Here is a 17696-nt window from a genome sequence, read left to right as displayed (position 1 = left end):
CATGCCTCAATACCAGAAGGCCAAGAGAAATTAAAGCATTTTTAGAAGTGTGGGGTAAAGTCCTAGGGTTGTATATCCTCTAATCAAGGGGTCAGGACCATTTCCCAGCACAAATGGTTTCCTCATGGGGACCAGGGAGGAAGTGCATTCCAGTGGTGGGTGGGGCAAAATGTCTTCGATCAGCTCAATTCTTTCATTTACAGTGGTACCTCGGGTTAAGTACGCTTCAGGTTACATACGCTTCAGGTTACAGACTCCGCTAACCCAGAAATAACGCTTCAGGTTAAGAACTTTGCTTCAGGATAAGAACAGAAATTACTGTATGCTCTGGTGGTGCAGTGGCAGCAGGAGGCCCCATTAGCTAAAGTGGTGCTTCAGGTTAAGAACAGTTTCAGGTTAAGAACGGACCTCCAGAACGAATTAAGTACTTAACCCGAGGAACCACTGTATTTGGGCTATTTATAGCCCACTTTTCAGCAAAGACTTTCAGAGTAGCATACAATGGGAGAATAATCACAATTTATAAGCAATAAAACATGGAAATAATAAAAACTGAAATAAAACAAGACACAGCTGAGCGACACAATAAGGTAAAACGGCAACATTAAAAACCCCAAACATGTAAAAGGCCTGGGAAAAGAAAAAAGGGTTTCAATGGCATCATCACTAACAAGAACCACCAAGGCTGGTTCAAGGCACGCCTCTTGGGAGCTATTTCCAGAGTTAGTGGCTACGTAGACACCATACGTTTAAAACACATTTTCACTAAAGATTCCTGGAAACAGTAGTTAACCCTTTACAGAGTTGCCATTCCCAGTGCCCTTTAAAAAAACAACACCAAACTACAATTCCCAGAATTCTTTGGGGGAGGTCAAGTCATGTGCTTTAAATGTGTGTTAAATACGTACAGTGATACCTCTGGTTACGAACTGTCCTCCTTGCGAATGCTTTGGGTTACGAGCTCCGCTAACCTAGAAGTAGGTGTTCCTGGTTGCGAACTTTACCCCTAGGATGCGTGCGTGCAGCAGGAGGCCCCATTAGCTAAAGTGGTACCTCAGGTTAAGAACAGTTTCGGGATAAGAACGGACCTCTGGAACGAATTAAGTTCGTAACCCAAGGTACCACTGTATATGGCGTGTACGCAGTCAGCAAGCTTCCATCCTGCCTCTTAACTCACAGACTGGCGGGCCAGCCATGAGCCCAAACATTTAGGCTGGTTGTGTCGGCAAAGACTCTCTCTTAAAACAAACGGTGTAGCTCATCTCTGGGAAGAACGCAAACTGCCTGTGGGGGTTTGGTGAACAGAGGGCGTTGTGCTGACCAGCTGCCACCATTTCCCTCAGGATGATGGCCTCCACTAGCACAGCAGCCCTGACAGGATCAGGCTCTCCCTCCTCCAGCTGGTCGGCATGTGGGCTGAAGTCAAAGCGGTCAATCATGTCATTGAAATGGCGGAGCTGGGCAGGCGAGCAGTTGGCACACGGGTTAAGCGGGCAATACCCCCGCCGGTGTACCTCCAGGCTAACCCAGTGGATGTAGGTCTTGCGGCAGCTGGGGCAGTGGTGCAGGCGCTGGTGATCGTGGAGGCGCTGGTGGAGTTTGAGGTGGATGTACTGGGTGAAACGGCTGTGGCATAGGCAGCATGCATAAGCCTTTATCCCAGAGTGCAGGCGGAGATGGGTTTTGAGGTTGCTGGTACTACTGAAGCGTTTGGGGCAGACCTAGGGGAGAGATTGGTTTCTTGTTAGCCTAGGCACCAGTGCATTATGGGAAAAGAGAAAGCCCTAGACTGGCTCATCTGTGCTTAATTTCCAGAACAATGAGGTTCATATTAAGCCTTGAGCTTGCTCCTTTACTTGTCAGACTTCAGAAGAGCAGCCTCCTAGGAGCTCTTTAGCATCACTGAGGTGCTGCTTTTCAACAATCAGCTGGAAGCGGAATTAAAAATGGTAATTTCCTCATACCGCTCAGAATGAACTAGTTTGGTTTAATGACGCTCACTGAATTAGTTGAGAAATCTCTGAACTACACCTGAAAGTACTGCCTATACGCCAGGTGAACTGAATTTCAGTTTGGGATAGAACTATGAATGATTTCTACTTCATCTTCAAGTTTATTCTCTTACATGTGGTGTCCCCCCCCCCTCTTTAGACTCTTTGGGCCTTTAAACTTAAAGATCATAATCATCAGGAAAAGGAGATTAACCCATTTACATTCCACTGTATGTATATTTTGATGTTCCCTTAGTCGTCTTAAGCATACAGTGGTACCTTGGGTTACAGATGCTTCAGGTTACAAACTCCACTAGCCCAGAAATAGTACCTCAGGTTAAGAACTTTGCTTCAGGATGAGAACAGAAACCGCACAGCAGCAGCGGGAGGCCCCATTAGCTAAAGTGGTACCTCAGGTTAAGAACAGTTTCAGGTTAAGAACGGACCTCCAGAACGAGGTATCACTGTATTTTATACTTCAGTGCATTGACTTATAACATTCTGAATGCAGAAAAAAATGAGCAAGGATTATTTGAATCAACTTGAATTGAACTATGGATTGAACTGGTTTGTTTTGTAAAGGGATGTTCATGAATGTTCTCTTTGAGACATGTTGATTTTGAACTTGTTTCTTTTTAAAGTTTCCAAGCTCTGAGTATAGTGTAGGGTAATTCAGCAGTGCCTTTCCTTGTGGCCATACAAAGAAATAAGGCCCACATGACTTTAATTAGAAGCTTTCTCCTTTTGGTTTCTAGTCCTAATTGCTTACAAATTCAGTGTGGCCCCAATGAATCACTGGTGAATTGCATTATAATTTGTAGGTTTCTATTGCCTGCTGAGACTTTTATTTCCTGCTGCACTGTAATGCAACCAAAACCATGTACAAATATAGAACTTTTATTTAAAAAAATCCATGAATACATTAAATCAAATTAATGCAACACACAAATGCAACAATCACATATGATAAAAGAATTAAGGAGGTCTGAAATGTGAAGAAAGATTTGTTTGAGGATTTGGCATCCGTTTCTTACACTTAGATATTGAAATATTAATATGCCTAATAAACTAATGATAAAATTAAGTATGATTTGATGGCCTGTGTGAAAGTTAACCAGTTGGATAGACACTATCCCAGGCCCTGTCCCTATAATCTACCAACTGTGTTTCCAGTACTGAGGGACCAGAGAACAGCTTCCCCTCTCCATATTTCCAGCCTTATGGTTTGGACAATTTCATATTGACTGTTGGGAGAAGGAGAAAAAACTTCTCCCTCTCCACTCCATGTATAATTTTATATCACTATCACTTTCCTCCTTAAACACCATTTCCCCCCAAAGCCACAAATGCTGTAATATTTCCATACACACATATCTCCAAGGGGCCAAATGGTCTCCTCCCCCCACCCTTCACCTGGCCTTTTAATGAAGAAATAAAAGTGCCACCTACCAGGCACTTGTGTGGCTTCTCGCCTGTGTGCACCAGATGGTGTTTCTGCAGGTGAGCCAGCTGGGTGAAACGTTTTTTACAGACCTGGCACTGAAAAGGCCTCTCGCCACTGTGCACTCTCAGGTGGACCTGTAGGAGGAGGACAGTTCAGCGTGAGCTTGGAAGGGGTGGGAAAAGGAAGAGAGACATAGAGAAGGGAACAAAAGGGTTCAGTTGTGGTTCGGAACAGAGGGAGCTGCTTTAATACTGAATTGGATTGGACCAGTGGCCCATCTAGCTGACAGGCAGTGGCTGGCCAGGGTTTTAGGCAGGGAACATTCCCAGCTTTACCTAGCAATGCCTTGGATTGAACCTGGGAATCTTCTGCAAACAGGGCAGATCCCCTGCTGCTGAGTTATGAATCTTCCCCCAAAACACAGTGTCACAATGGAAAGTCCAGTGTTAACACAGGTACAGACACCTAGACCTCGATTGCACATGGGTGGAGCAAGTGTCTTGGGCGGGTGTGCATCTGGGTACAAACTGCACAAACTGGTACTTGCCAGCTGTTTGCAAATGCTATTTAGTCACCATGCCCAGACCTTCAGGAAACAGATCTAGGCCATCGTGTAGGATGTGGAGAGAGGATTAGACAATTATGGATGGGGAGGATAATTGGTTATTATGAATTAGTTCTCAATTTGATGTCTCCAGATGTACCTTGAGATTAGAAAGCTGCCCAAAGCTCTTGGAGCAGATACGGCACTCATATTTGATTTTGCCATTCTTCTCCCCCAGAGGGTACGTCGTAGACTTGCTGCTTTCCTGGGAATCTGGTGGGTTGGTCTTTGGCGTACTGAGGTTGATGGTCTCATCCTGGCAGGCAAGCTGGGAGGGAGCTTTCAGCTGCTGAACTATGGAGCCATGTGAAATGGCAGAGTGCCCTTGGTCAGAGTCCAGAAATGAGAAGATTCTGGTGTGGAGGGAAGAGAAACGATTTGGTGGTTTCTGGTCCACTTGTTTTCCATGTGGCAAGATGGGAGGGAAGACAGCTTGAGACATCCCCGGAGTGGGAGGTTGCCTTTTCCCCAGGGAAGACAAATTTAGGGATATGATTTCTCTAGGACTAGTTAGAGGCAATTCAAATGGAAATGAGAAGGTCTGAGGGCCCAGTAGAGGTGTGGGGTGGTGGGCAGCTGAGGTGTTGTAGGCATAGTGATAAGCCTGGGGCAGGTTGCTTCTTGGCAGGCACCCTGAGTAGGAGGAAGACGGGTTGCTGAGATGGAGTGGAATTTCCTTCCAGAGCGAGGTAATTGCGTTGTATGGGTAGCAACTGGGGCCATACTGTCTCTCTGGGCCCATGTCTCTTTGGCTTGGAAGACCAGGCTTCTCAGAAGCAACTTCTTCCTTGGATGCATTGTGGGAAAAGTTAAGCTTTGTGGCCTGTTTTTGCATGCTCCCAGGGATCTGTGCCTTTGAATACACTTTTTGGTTTTCTGCTGTCTTCCTTGGCGGCATGTCTTGTTCTAGCTCTTCAACATCAATTATCTCTTCCTCATCCTTGTCTATCTTTGTGTAAATAGCTGTGCATTTTTGGTCATCTTTGGAGGCATTCTGTGGTGGTCTACTGACTTTCCCAGGGAAGGGCTGTACCAGGAAATCCCTTGAGATTAGATACTCTACAAAGTAAGAAGCAAATCTACTTTTAATTGTTCTTCTTTATCTTGAAACTTATTTATTTTTACTTAGAGAAATGAAATACAGCGGTAACAAACAAAAATATCTGAAAACTTTAAATATATCTTCCACAATCATCGCCTCTTTTTTAAAAAAGGAAAGAAATGAAGAATGTCAAACACATATTTTTAAAACCTCTTTTCAGATTCTATGAGACAAACTAGTTCTAAGTAAAGATGGATTAATTGTTTCCCCAATCTTAAATCCAGTGCTTCACATTGCCACATCAGATTGCAATATAAAAAGTCCTTTTGAAAGTCCATCAGCATTTTGGTTCCAGTTCCTCAGACATTTTTGTTTGCAATTTTTCCAAAGGCACACGTTTTTGCAAAGCAATTTATCCTAATAGAATGCATTTTGCATGTTATTTTCCCTAACATATGTATTATTTTTATGCACACTTTACCCTAGTATATGCACTTTTGTACACATTACTTGGCTGGGGAAAAGTGCATTACAAAATTTAGAGAAGTGCACATTTCAAAGGAAAGCTGCATTTCAGCTGACATACTGAGAACTGCAAATTAGAAATGCACATAGAACTGATTTTCTCCTCTGTTGCTATATCTGAGTCTGTTTCTCAAAAATGAACTTTTTCCATCTCAGCATATGTAGCTGGGTGATGGGGAATAGGAGGAGATTTATTTATGTGTTTATGCTGCTGGTCCTGGAACAAAATGGCCCTTGCCTGAATTGTTGCTGTTCAAACTATTGACAAGTGTGGTGTTCACCACCTACAGTGCGCCCTCACCTGGTTTAGTTGCCAGCTCCCCTGAGAGCAAGCTTTGGAATTGTCTAGGTACCCCATGCATGTACCAAACCAAAAGTTCAGCTCCAGCCAAGATGGGTGTTATGGTATAGAAATAGATCTCCAGGTCGCACTGACAAGCCATTAAGTTCTGGGCCAGATGGGTGGGAGCTGGATTCACGTAGCACATCCAGTTACTGCAGTCGGGGTCATTCATGTCAAGGATGTGGTGGAGCTCTCCTTTTGCAGAGAGAACCTTGAGGAGGGGAAAGAGAAAGAAGATCTGGGTAATTGCTGGCACACACACACACACACATTTCTGTGTTCCTCTCTCCCAACAATCTTAATACAGTACTTCCTTGACCCTCATCCATTTAAGGCTGCTGTCTCCTCCTAGACTCCATCTTACGACTGATTAAAAGCAAACTTCTGTGGCTTAAACATCAAGCCAGCTTTTCTCTTTCTCCCCACACCCCTGCTTTTCACCAAGCAGCTTAATGAAGAGAACTCAGAATCTTACTCCCCATTTTGTGACGTTTTGCTTCTTCCTAATCAAAGTGTTGCCCGTCCAAGCATAGAAAGAGGCTGCTCCTTGATCTCAGGAACCACCGTGCAAAATTGGGTTACAATATCTTAAGTGTCCCGATACGTAGCAAACAGAAAAACAAATAACTTTTAAGAATACATTGTAGATTTTATCTGGCCAAAAGGGGCCATTGTGTCTTTTGCAACTGTTACTCACCCTCCAGTAGTGCTTCTGATCCATGTTTTTGGGGATATTCTCTCTGGTGTAGCTCTTGCCAACCAGCGGCCCAAAGCGTGTTCCTTGCGGGATATACTCTCTGCTGATCACAGCTATTATCTACAGAAGCATCAAAGCTATGTCAGTTCAAGTTAGGCCTGAGTCTTCATGTCATTCATTTGTACCTGCTAATATTTGGCTGATTTTATAAACACACATTTTATGGCAAGAGAGACACACAAAAAGAAACCAGGAACATAATATTTTAGTATTGTAATGTAATGTTCCAGAAACCTAAATCTATTAACACCTCTGCATGGTGGAAGAAGAGTTCCCTTGTAAAAAGGTAAAGGTAAAGGACCCCTGGACTGTTAAGTCCAGTCAAAGGCGACTCTGGGGTTGCAACACTCATCTCACTTTCAGGCGGAGGGAGCTGGCGTTTGTCCACAGACAGCTTTCTGAGCCATGTGGCCAGCATGACTAAACTGCTTCTGGCACAATGGAACACCGTGACGGAAACCAGAGCACACAGAAACACCATTTACCTTCCCACTGCAGCGGTACCTATTTATCTACTTGCACTGAGACGCAAGTATCTACTCTGCATGTGACACGGGTGGCACTATGGTCTAAACCACTGAGGCTCTTGGGCTTCCCCGCGATGGGGTGTGCTCCCGTTGCTCTTTCCCAGTTCCTGCCAACCTAGCAGTTTGAAAGTTCCCTTGTACAAATGATTGTACTGGTCTCCCAGGTCCTGTGCCATCACTGTAACCACTGAACCATGCTGGCTCTCTTTTTGTCAACCTTCCTGAGGCTGACCTGACAAGGACAGAAGAAGCAAAGCTGTTGGAGGTGTCATGGCTAAGTGGTAAAGCATCCCTGCTCTGTGTGCAGAAAGCCCCAGTTTCAATTCACAAGTAGAGCTGGGAAAAGACGCTTGTATTGAAACTACAGAGAGCCACTGCCAATCAGCGTTGACAATAAGCCGACTCTTTATAATGTAGGGTTTTGTTCTGCATGCCTACTTCTAATCCCACTTCCTTTCCACAGCACATCTATGCTATAGGTCCCATATGCACTGTACATTTAAAGCAGTATCATACAACTTTTAACAGTAATGGCTTCTCAAAAACAAAACAAAACAAAAAACTCTTGGGAACTGTAGTCTCTTAAGGGTGCTTAGAGATGTTAGGAAACTCCTATTCCTTTCCAGAGCTATGATTCCCTGGGAAGAGGGGCTGCCAGTTAAGCCACTTCAAAAAAGAAATTTGCAACCTGTATGAATTCTAAAAATCCATGTATTAACCTGTGTGTAGATTGCTTAACCAATATAAAACCTGCCCTCTTTTTTTTCTCCAGCTTCTGCTTCCCCCTAGTGGCTTCTTGGGGTTTCTTTGTGTTTGGAGACGATGCGGTTGGTTCGTTTTTAAGAATCACAAGCAGGAAAACACACGCCTGCCGTGCAGCCTTGTTTCCTTTTGCCCTGCCTTCGCTGACAGGGTGCCCTCTAAAGTATGCAGGGAAGGCAAGACAAAATCCTGAGAAAGATTTCCATGCCTTCCTGGCTGGGCACCTGAATTCAGGTTCAAGGCAGGTGTAATATCTGCAGAGCTCTGAGGAGCCCTCACAGCCTTCAGTTAAAAAAAAAAAGCAATCTACTTTATCCACAAATACAGTGGGGAATTGTGGGGGGTGATTTATGAAAACCCAATTTGACAAATTGTTGGCATGCATGGATCAGGAAAAGCAGGCTTTGAAAGAGGCCAGTTGGCCAGTGTCCTGTGTTGTCACCAACACACCTCTCCCCAATCCTCAGAACACCTTTGCAACCATTTAAAAACTGTTTGAAGCTCCTTCTAATAAGGAGGAAAACACGGGCATATAAATCTGATAGCGCTTGCAAAACAAACAAACAAACAAACAAACAAACAAACAAACCCAGTGCATTTGAAAGCATCACCATAAAATCATCATCTTCATAATTACCAGTGTTTGCAAGAATGCAGGGTATTGCAAGCACCAATGACAAGCTGGTCATCAGTGCTGCAAGGTGCTGTGTCTTGGCCTGTGCGGTTGGATTTCAAACCACATGGGCCAGGGGAAATGGATCACCTGAGATCATCGCAATGTCAGGTAAGTTGTGCACCCCTGGTGTAAATGGAATAGCGTGGTAATATGAAAGAAAGAAAGAAAGAAAGAAAGAAAGAAAGAAAGAAAGAAAGAAAGAAAGAAAGACACACACCTTATACATAGACCATTTGTCCATCTAACTCGGTATTGTCTACACTGACTGGCAGCAGCTCTCCAGGGCTTCAGACAGGGAGGAGTACAGAAAGAAGAAACACAATGGTACATCTGCATCAGCACAACCGAACGCCTTCATCTGCCCCAGCTGCAAAAAAACATGCCTCTCCTGTATCAGTCTTTACAGCCACTGCAGAAGCTGTAACTCTCCAACAGTTTGACTTTACCCCCCAAAGGCGCATTCCTCCATTGTCTTCTGAGAGAGGCAGATGCCAGCCAACCAGGAGATGCCAGGGATTGGACCTGGGACCTCCTGCATGCAACACACTTGCTCTGCTATTGAGCTCTGGCTCTCCTGAAAGGGTAGCTTGCCTGGAGCATGCAGACTGAAGTGAGATTCACACTGCTTAATATGCTGCTAGCATGCAAAGCTGGGCTCAAGCTGCGGGTGAGGAACCCACTTGTGACCCCTCCTTAAATACTACACCACCCTTACCCTCACATACTTTGATGAGAGGAAGCTGGGTGTGCAGAGAGGTTGTTAACTCTGCATCTCACACGCCTACAGTCAATTCCACAATGCTTGGAACCCTCTTTCCTTTCCAGCAGTCATAGTCAGAAAAAGATGACAACTGTGCAAGGAGCATCTGCTAAAGAATCGGAAACCTAGGCGAAGGGATTTTCAGAAACGGTTCTTCTGCCAGTCCTGTGAAGACCTGCCACAGTCTGTACTGTACCCATTCAGGGCTGGGGCTGGGGAAATGGTAGAGGCTGGCAGTGGTGCAGACTAGGTCATAGAGGATGGTCAGACCAAAGCTGGCCAGGTGGCCAGGAGGGAGGCTGGGATGTAGCTGGAAGAGAATGAGGAGGGATTGCTTTGTCTCTTGCAAGGATGGGTGAATATGTCAGTTATGATTTCTCTCAGTTGCTCATGTGTGTAAGTTCAGTTCTCCAAATTTCCACATCAGTTTGTGATGTGTAAATATATATATATATATATTTTAAAGTTATTGTGAAAATTCATCAGCATTTTTTGTGTGAGTTCCCCCTATTATATGCATTTTATATGCAATTTTGCACAATACACAAATTTTTGCAAAACAAGCTCCCTTAATATGCGGCAATTGTAGGGGTGCTGTGATAGCTGCGTGCTGTATGATTTCTCACTGTATTTTTACAAAGATGCCGTGGAACTACCTGAATGAAGCAGTGGTCCATGGAACACAGTTTGGGAACCGCTACTTTGGTATTTGCATTTTTGCATACATTATTTGGCAGGAGAACTGCCCTTGCACAGTTTGAAAAAGTGTGCATTGCAAAGGATGGCAGCATTTCAATTTGCAGATAGTTTTGGAATTAGGTAGATTTGCGAACTGAATCGAATTCCTTCCCCATCCCGTGTCGCTTGGGGTGTGCGGACAGAGGAAGAGGTGCAAATCAGTCCAGGAGACCATACAATGAAAGGTCCACCCTGCTGGGCTGGCCACTGGCATTACCTCATTGTTGCTGTTGCGTTGGAAGGCCAGGTTCCGGGGCAAAGAGGCTTGCACTCGCGGAAGGTTGGTGTGTGGTTCGTACAGCTGGTCGTTCACAATGTAGGTACATTGATCCTCCAAACCCTCCCCTCTCCATGGAATGCTGGTCTCTTCCTTCATCCTTCTCCTCTCAATCCAACCACGGGATGGGGAACAGAACCTGGCACAAGAGTGAAGAGTTCTATTTGTTTGTTTGTGTAACAGGTATACATAGCTAAGTCTAGGTACCAGGGGGATCTGTGACAATTCCTGGAATCACATATTCCCAGAGGCATGCCTAGGGTCCCTTGCACCCTTGGCAAGTAGCTGTACTGGAGAAACTCCTGCCCCCCCAAAATAATCAGAGAAGCAGGCGAGGTTGTCTGGAAAGGAGGAACGTGCCTCCTTGAGGCTAGATGGGGCCACCCATGCTGCTCTCTGCCTGGAAGATGCTCCAAAGACCCCTTTCCAGCAGTAGCAGTAGCAGCAGCAGCTGGAAATCCTGGCAGATTCCTTATTCAGGCAAAGCAGGTGCTGGCCAGGTTGCTGCAAGTGTCGGGAGGACTCCAATGCCTGATAGGTGATTTTTGTGGCTCCCCCTGGGCTTGTGCCGGGGGGGGGGCAGTTTCTCCAATCCCTAAGTACACTTCTGCACATTCTGCCCACCAGTGCTTTTTCGGGGGGCATCTAAGTTTGGCCTCATTGAGGGGTAGTATTTCAATATGAGTAGGAAAATGAGAGTACCCCTAAAGATTTTTTTAATAGAAAAAAGCACTGTATATAATGACTGGAAACTGAAATGTGGATAAATGGATAAATTGACAGATCTATTTAATTTGCATCCAGGTCTGCCCGCTAATATCTCACCCCCTTCTCAAATTATTTGTTATTTAAAGTGGTGTTTTTTTAAGTAAAAATATAAAAGCCCATAAGAAATGAAAATAACATCAATGCATATTTTTATACCTAATTTGGAATTTCAGAGGTAGAAATAAAGGGAACAAGAGAAGGGGGAAACAGTTTGTTCATATTTATCGTCTGTGGGCACTTCCAGGCCGTCACTGTTTTCTGGTGGGATTCAGTCACACACCAGCAAATTCAGGTAGTGCAATTAAAGTTGGTTTGGTGCTCTTGTGCGATAAACCTGCTCTCCCCACCCACCCCCAACTTCCAAATGGAGCTTTTCGTGACCAGAAAAGTGATGAGTAAATGCACTGGGAAGTGTGGGGTAACATTTGCTTGATGTCACATCGTGAACAAGTCGGAACAAATGCTAAATAAGTGGCCAGCATTGTCTATTCTCCCTGCAACCTCTGTGCAAGCAAAATCAGGATGAATGCTCAATCAGCAGTTCGGCTTCACAAATGGATATCTGTTGCTTGCTCTCCCTTTTCCAGGTTCTGAAGGTATATCTGTCCAAATGGTGCTGAGCTACTGATCCCCCGTGTTTACATAGGAAGAGCATATGAATAGGTAAGTTGCATCCATCCTAACTGCAGGTGCACTTCTGTACTGTTGTGATAAATGCAACCCAAGAACTCGGGAACAGTGCTGCTTTATCTAATTAAATGTTGCTCTCATTCATGATTTTGGACCAGTTGCATGAGCAGTATTGGAAACTAGGGCTGGCCCGGCCCTATCATTTAGGCAGAGCAAGGCAGCTGCCTCAGGTGGCAGATGCTGGTGTATGTGGACTCTGGCAATGAGGTGCTGGAGGGGACAGAGTTTTGGGTGCTCCTCAGCCTGCTCAGCAACCCCTAGGCTAGCCTGCTAATTTCAGGTGCAGTGGAGGACATTGCGCCATTTTGGGGTCCACCTCAGGTGCCAAAATGTCTGGGGCTGGCTTTGTTTAAAGGTACAGCGTGTATAATACCCAGTTCCCACTCCTACTACACATGTGGGGAGCTCCTGCTGCTGGTGTAATTTGGGGCAGGGTGGCTGAGTGACAAACCACTGGACGGCTTCCAGTGCTGCGGCCCAGCCCCACTGATGGTCCCTGGTCCGCAGTTTGATAAACACTGTTTCAATCCATAAACCAGTAACAAACAAAAAAAATAGGTAGGAATCTTATCCTATCCTAGAGACAGCCTACAATTATACCCCTTCTGCAAGAATGTTTTTTTGTTTACCTCTAATAACTTTTTTTAAACCAACTCCTGTTCTTATGCCTTTAACAAATTGGTCTGCTGCTATTAGCAGGTAGTTATATTTATCACCATGCCCTGAAAAGTTTATCCTGCTGATTTTTCCTCCTCAGGGTTACTTTTAAAGGAACAGGAGCAGTCCATGCCATTTGTTTATTTTTTTGGTCACTTGGCAATCTTAACCTTACATCTAGTTTACATCTAGCATGTGCTTAGAGGCATGCTTGCAGTTCCCTAGTGATAAATGTAGCAGTTTTCCCCACAGTACAACAACAAAAATTTGTTAACCAGTTCATTTATTACAAAACTGGATTTTGTTTACAGTTCATTCCTTACACAAGTTACAGGTGGGTAGCTGTGTTGGTCTGCCATAGTCAAAACAAAATAGAAAATTCTTTTCAGTAGCACCTTAGAGACCAACTGTGTTTGTTCTTGGTATGAGCTTTCGTGTGCATGCACACGAAAGCTCATACCAAGAACAAACACAGTTGGTCTCTAAGGTGCTACTGAAAAGAATTTTCTATTTTGTTCCTTACACAAGGACTTCCATTTCTATAGCCCTACTATTACTAGGAAGCAGAGTGTAGCTGCATCTCATCCATTCCGACAAAAGCTCTGTGAGAGGGGCAGGCCATCTAACAATTCCCATTTCACAGATTGGAGGACTGAGGCGGAGAGACTGCGGTTTGCCCCAGGACAGTATGAGTTACACGCTAAACTGGCATATCAGCTCTGCTGTTCTACGAAGGAGGAGCCAAAATGTTGTCCACTGGGCTGCTTTGGTCCTCATTTACAATGGGAGTGCGCAGATTGCTAAACATGCACACCTCCTGCCTCCCAAGACAGAGATGAAAAATGTGCACTTACTTTGAATTGCCTTTTTCTGGTGTGGCTGCAGGGAGTCCATGGTGGCCCCGCCTGGGTTCCCGCTCTCACCATTCCATTCCCATCACTTCCCAGGACAACCATCAGCAGATGATTCTGACAGTATGTTTTTGCAAACGCACTTTGCAAGGGTATCACGTGGCAGGGGATTACAGGGGATTAGCTGGAGATGGTTCCTGTTTCGCCCAGCAGAAAAAGCGGGTCCAGATGGGGGATTTGGTAGCCCCTCTACTTAGAAGGCTAAGATAATGTTAATGGCAGGAGCCTCAGCAGGAGGGATGCCCTGACCCCGGCATGAACCAGGAGGTGGCCTGTTGAGGTTTTGTCTGACCCACTTGGTGGAAATTAGCATTGCCCATCCGCCAACTCATCCAAGAATGAAGCGTTTTCAGTTGGAATGAAATGAAACAAAATCAAGATGAAATTAAAGCTTCCTGACTGACAGAAGCTTGCTCGGAGCTACTGGTCATGGCTTTATTTTCTAACAGTAGTAAATATGCTTAGCATTTTTAGAGATCCGCAGGAAGAGGAACTGATTGTTAAATCACTGAGAATTGTAGCTCTGTGATGAGAATAGAGGCCTCCTAACAATTCTCAGCACCTTTAACAAACTAGACTTCCCAGGATTATATAGCGGAAGCAGTGACCGTTCAAAGTGGCATGATACTGCTTTAAATGCACTGTTTTCCATTTCCTCTGTCAGTGGTAGGTTCTTTTCAAAACTCAGATTACTGTATCCAACTTTTACCCAGATCCCTTGGGAGAGTGAAGGTTTTATGCAGGTCTGTTCTCTCTTTCTGTCTTTCTGTTTGGGGTGGAGTGGGAAAATGATCGGGGGTGGGGGGAAATGCCCACTCAAAATTCCAAATGTGCCCACAGGCCAACATTATTTATTTATTTATTTATTTATTTATTTATTTATTTATTTATTTATTATTATTATTAAGATTTGTATACATTTGCTGGCACTTGGGGTTGAGAGATAGGTTTCAAACATTTTCAAGCAGACATTGTCCCCCAGAGAACCTTGGGAACTGCTGTTTGTTAAGGGTGCTGGGAATTGTAGCTCTGTGAGGGCTAAACTACAGTCCCCAGGATTGTTTTGGAGGAAGTTGTGTGCTTTTAAATTTGATTTAAATGTATGCTGAGGGTGTGGCAAGAGTGACTGGCCCAAGATCCACCTGGTAGGCTCTGTGGTTAGGTAGGGATCCGCACCCAGGTCTCCCTTGTCCTAGCCTGACGCTATAACCAATATGTTTAATTCCTGGTGCAGAAGTGTGGTGTAGTGGTTTAGAGTGGCAGACTCGTAATCTGGGGAACCGGGTTCGCGTCTCCGCTCCTCCACATGCAGCTGCTGGGTGACCTTGGGCTAGTCACACTTCTTTGAAGTCTCTCAGCCCCACTCACCTCACAGAGTGTTTGTTGTGGGGGAGGAAGGAAAAGGAGAATGTTAGCCGCTTTGAGACTCCTTCGGGTAGTGATAAAGCGGGATATCAAATCCAATCTCCTCCTCCTCCTCCTCCGCCACCTCCTCCTCCTCCTCCTCCTCCTCCTCCTCCTCTTCTTCTTCTTCTTCTCTCTGTGGGTGCTGAGAAAGAGACAGAACAGTATAACCACCCTCAAAGGAATTGCTCTTTTGATGTGGGAATTGCTAGAGAACCCCACAGCAAAGAACATCTACAAACTCTGAGGCCATCAAGTGTTTCCATGCCTAAAATGTTATACAACAACAAAAAAAGAGTCCTCATCATTTCCCTCTCCCCATCTGTGGTGTCAGCTAAGAGGTCTGAGGTAGTTTCTTTTTTACTACTCAGGAGTCAGCCAATCCTCCAGCGCTTTCGTTGAAAATAGCTAAGCAGCAGTAGCAAGATTTGCATTCAACAGAAAGCATGATGAGGACTAAATAAATATGTAACATTTCCAGTAAAAGATTGGGGCGGAGGGGTGGGGGTAGAAAGCGGAGGGAAGTGTGACAGTAGCTTGCAGGTTTCTGGGCAGTGTTGAGGAAAAACTTAACAGAGAAAATAAAATAAAAAATTCCTTCCAATAGCACCTTAGAGACCAACTAAGTTTGTTCTTGGTATGAGCTTTCGTGTGCACGCACACTTCTTCAGATACCAGCAGAGAAAGTAACAGAGAAAAGCATTCCCCAGGCAACACCGTCTGGGAATGACCATCCAAGTAGGACTGGAACCACCACAAAGTGATGCCATCCACCCCTAGTTTGGACAGTCGCTCCAGAAGGAAACCATGGTTGTTGGTATCAAAAGCTGCTGAGAGGTTGAGGAGAATTAACAGCCAAGAGGGGCAAGGGTCTAGAGCGCAAGTGGTTGCCCTGACCTATCTGAGCACCTTGTTCACATCCTTGAGCCTTACCAACTGAAACTCACCCAACACCACAGGACTAGATTCATCTGCTATAACAGCAAAGTCAAGGTCTTGGTGGATGCAAGCGATTTTATCCTCAAAATGCTTCGCAAACAAGTCACAGTGAGCTACCATTGGTTCTACCGCTTCCTTTGGGCCAGCCTATAAAAGGCCCAATACAAGCCGGAAAAGCTCTACTCCATACCAATTCAAATGTCTTGGGGTGGCAAGATGACCCCAAACGAAACAACGTGCATTGTGCCATGTCAGGTAAAAGGACATTTGCCTGCTTCCCTGGGTTGCTATTTATTTGAAAAACCACATGGGGCATTTTTCCACCTAAAGAGGCTAAAACTGGCTGGGACAAGAAAACACTCCAAATGCAAAAAAATAAAATAAAAATCAATAGGTTTGGTATCCCCTCCCCACTGTACTGTATTTTTCATTTACCGAATGAAAAATTTAAGTGGTAAGTGGCTGCAGTTTGGGGATGTTGAGGAAAATGGTACAGGTAACAATAAATTAAGAGAACTATGTTGTAGGTCTACTTCTGTGTAAATTCTACAATGTGAACATTGACTCCTGAGTGAATTCCAACCCCGTTTTCTTGGAAGGTGGTTTAAGAATGATTGTAACAGGGAGCAGAGGCGAGGGAGAGATTTTTCCTATCTATTATGTTTATGGTATAGCAAATGAATTATTTTATATCAGTAGTTGAGGTAGATTTTCTTCCTAGATTCAGAAATATCATTACTCGTGTGATCATTATCGATTCCTAGAACCTCCATAATATTTACAGAACAAGATAGCCCCCACATCAGATGTCCTTCCTATTGTGCATTCATGACAATTTGTGCTTATGATGGTATCTGCTTTCAACCCTGTTTGTCCCTGCAAATGCTTTGGGGTGGGCTTACTGCTTCATGCCCCTCCTGATCATTCCTCTCTGGGGATTTTTCCACTAAAACTGCAGAAAAAACTACAAGATACTACATTTGTCAAAAAGTCTAACAATATATTGTAAAGTTAAGAGGGAACTTACACTCTTTTATATCTCTTATCATGTCAGTTGATAAATTCCATAAAGCATTCCCACCAACAACTAAAGCATTAAGAAAACTATATTCTCTGCATTATATATTTGTGTTTATTTCGCTCTATTTCTCTGGCTACCTGTGTTCTCCGCACACCAGGAACTAATAGCAACTAATAGAGGGTGAAAGAACAATTTCCGTTAGGGAAATGGGGGGGGGGAGAGAGTAGGCTACTAGGAATGCTTTTAGGTCAGGGGTGGGTGACTTGCACCCTTCCAAATGTTGCTGGACAACAGTTCCTATCAGCCCCAGTTGGCATGGCCAGTGGTCAGGGATGATGAGAGTTGTAGTCCAACAACAGTGACTAGCCACCTCTGTTTTAGGCAAAGAAAAAGATGTCAGGAGATCCATCATCACATCTCATTTTGCCCTAGTACTACTTAAAAAGTACCTAACAGAAGTGTCCATTGATGTTAGAAGCTAAACTGTGGTTAACACAAGATGCAAGCCACTAAGCACCACTAAGGTCCATGGGGCAATTGCCGGCAAATTCCATTTTTAAGGGGGGAAATCCAGTGACATTCTGTAATAATCCTTTGTATTTCATTCCCCCATGTTTCTTTTCTTTTCCCCCAGTGGATCTACCATTTGTGTTGATAAAAAGATTCCCTACATACAGCAGCAAATCTTTCCCCCACAGTTACAGTTTTGCTGTTAAGAGGCATGCTTTGCTCTCAGGCAGCGCTTTTTTTCCTGGGGGGGACACAGGGGTACGCATACCCCTAAACATTTTGTGAATCTAAGTTTGGCCTCATTGAGGGACAGTATTTCAATGTGAGTAGGAAAATGAGGGTACCCCTAA

At 44.5% G+C, this 17696-nt stretch overlaps 1 protein-coding gene across 1 annotated transcript; it reads right to left on the bottom strand.

Annotated features, from left to right (window-relative positions):
* Positions 1-1122: 1122 nt before the first annotated feature.
* Positions 1123-14045, bottom strand: ZNF683 (zinc finger protein 683). The gene is made up of 7 exons (XM_033157840.1): positions 13416-14045; positions 10387-10585; positions 6647-6766; positions 5908-6160; positions 4140-5098; positions 3441-3569; positions 1123-1721 (listed from the first exon to the last, which is right to left on the bottom strand). Exons 2-7 carry the CDS (start codon positions 10543-10545, stop codon positions 1209-1211), a joined length of 2133 nt encoding a protein of 710 aa, XP_033013731.1. The 5' UTR covers positions 10546-10585; positions 13416-14045; the 3' UTR covers positions 1123-1208.
* Between the last annotated feature and the right edge of the window lie 3651 nt (positions 14046-17696).

This window comes from Lacerta agilis, chromosome 8 (genome assembly GCF_009819535.1).
Source record: "Lacerta agilis isolate rLacAgi1 chromosome 8, rLacAgi1.pri, whole genome shotgun sequence".
NCBI classification, from domain to species: domain Eukaryota; kingdom Metazoa; phylum Chordata; class Lepidosauria; order Squamata; family Lacertidae; genus Lacerta; species Lacerta agilis.
This window is presented reverse-complemented; position numbering and strand designations above follow the sequence as displayed.

Bases quoted from the DNA above. Each gene is read 5' to 3' on its own strand.
- ZNF683 (XM_033157840.1), bottom strand. From the start codon at position 10,545: ATGAAGGAAGAGACCAGCATTCCATGGAGAGGGGAGGGTTTGGAGGAT. The intron at 6,767-10,386 runs GTAATGCCAGTG...ATGCTTCTGTAG, and splicing joins AACGCAACAGCAACAATGAG to ATAATAGCTGTGATCAGCAG. The intron at 5,099-5,907 runs GTGAGGGCGCAC...CTTACTTTGTAG, and splicing joins GGAGCTGGCAACTAAACCAG to AGTATCTAATCTCAAGGGAT.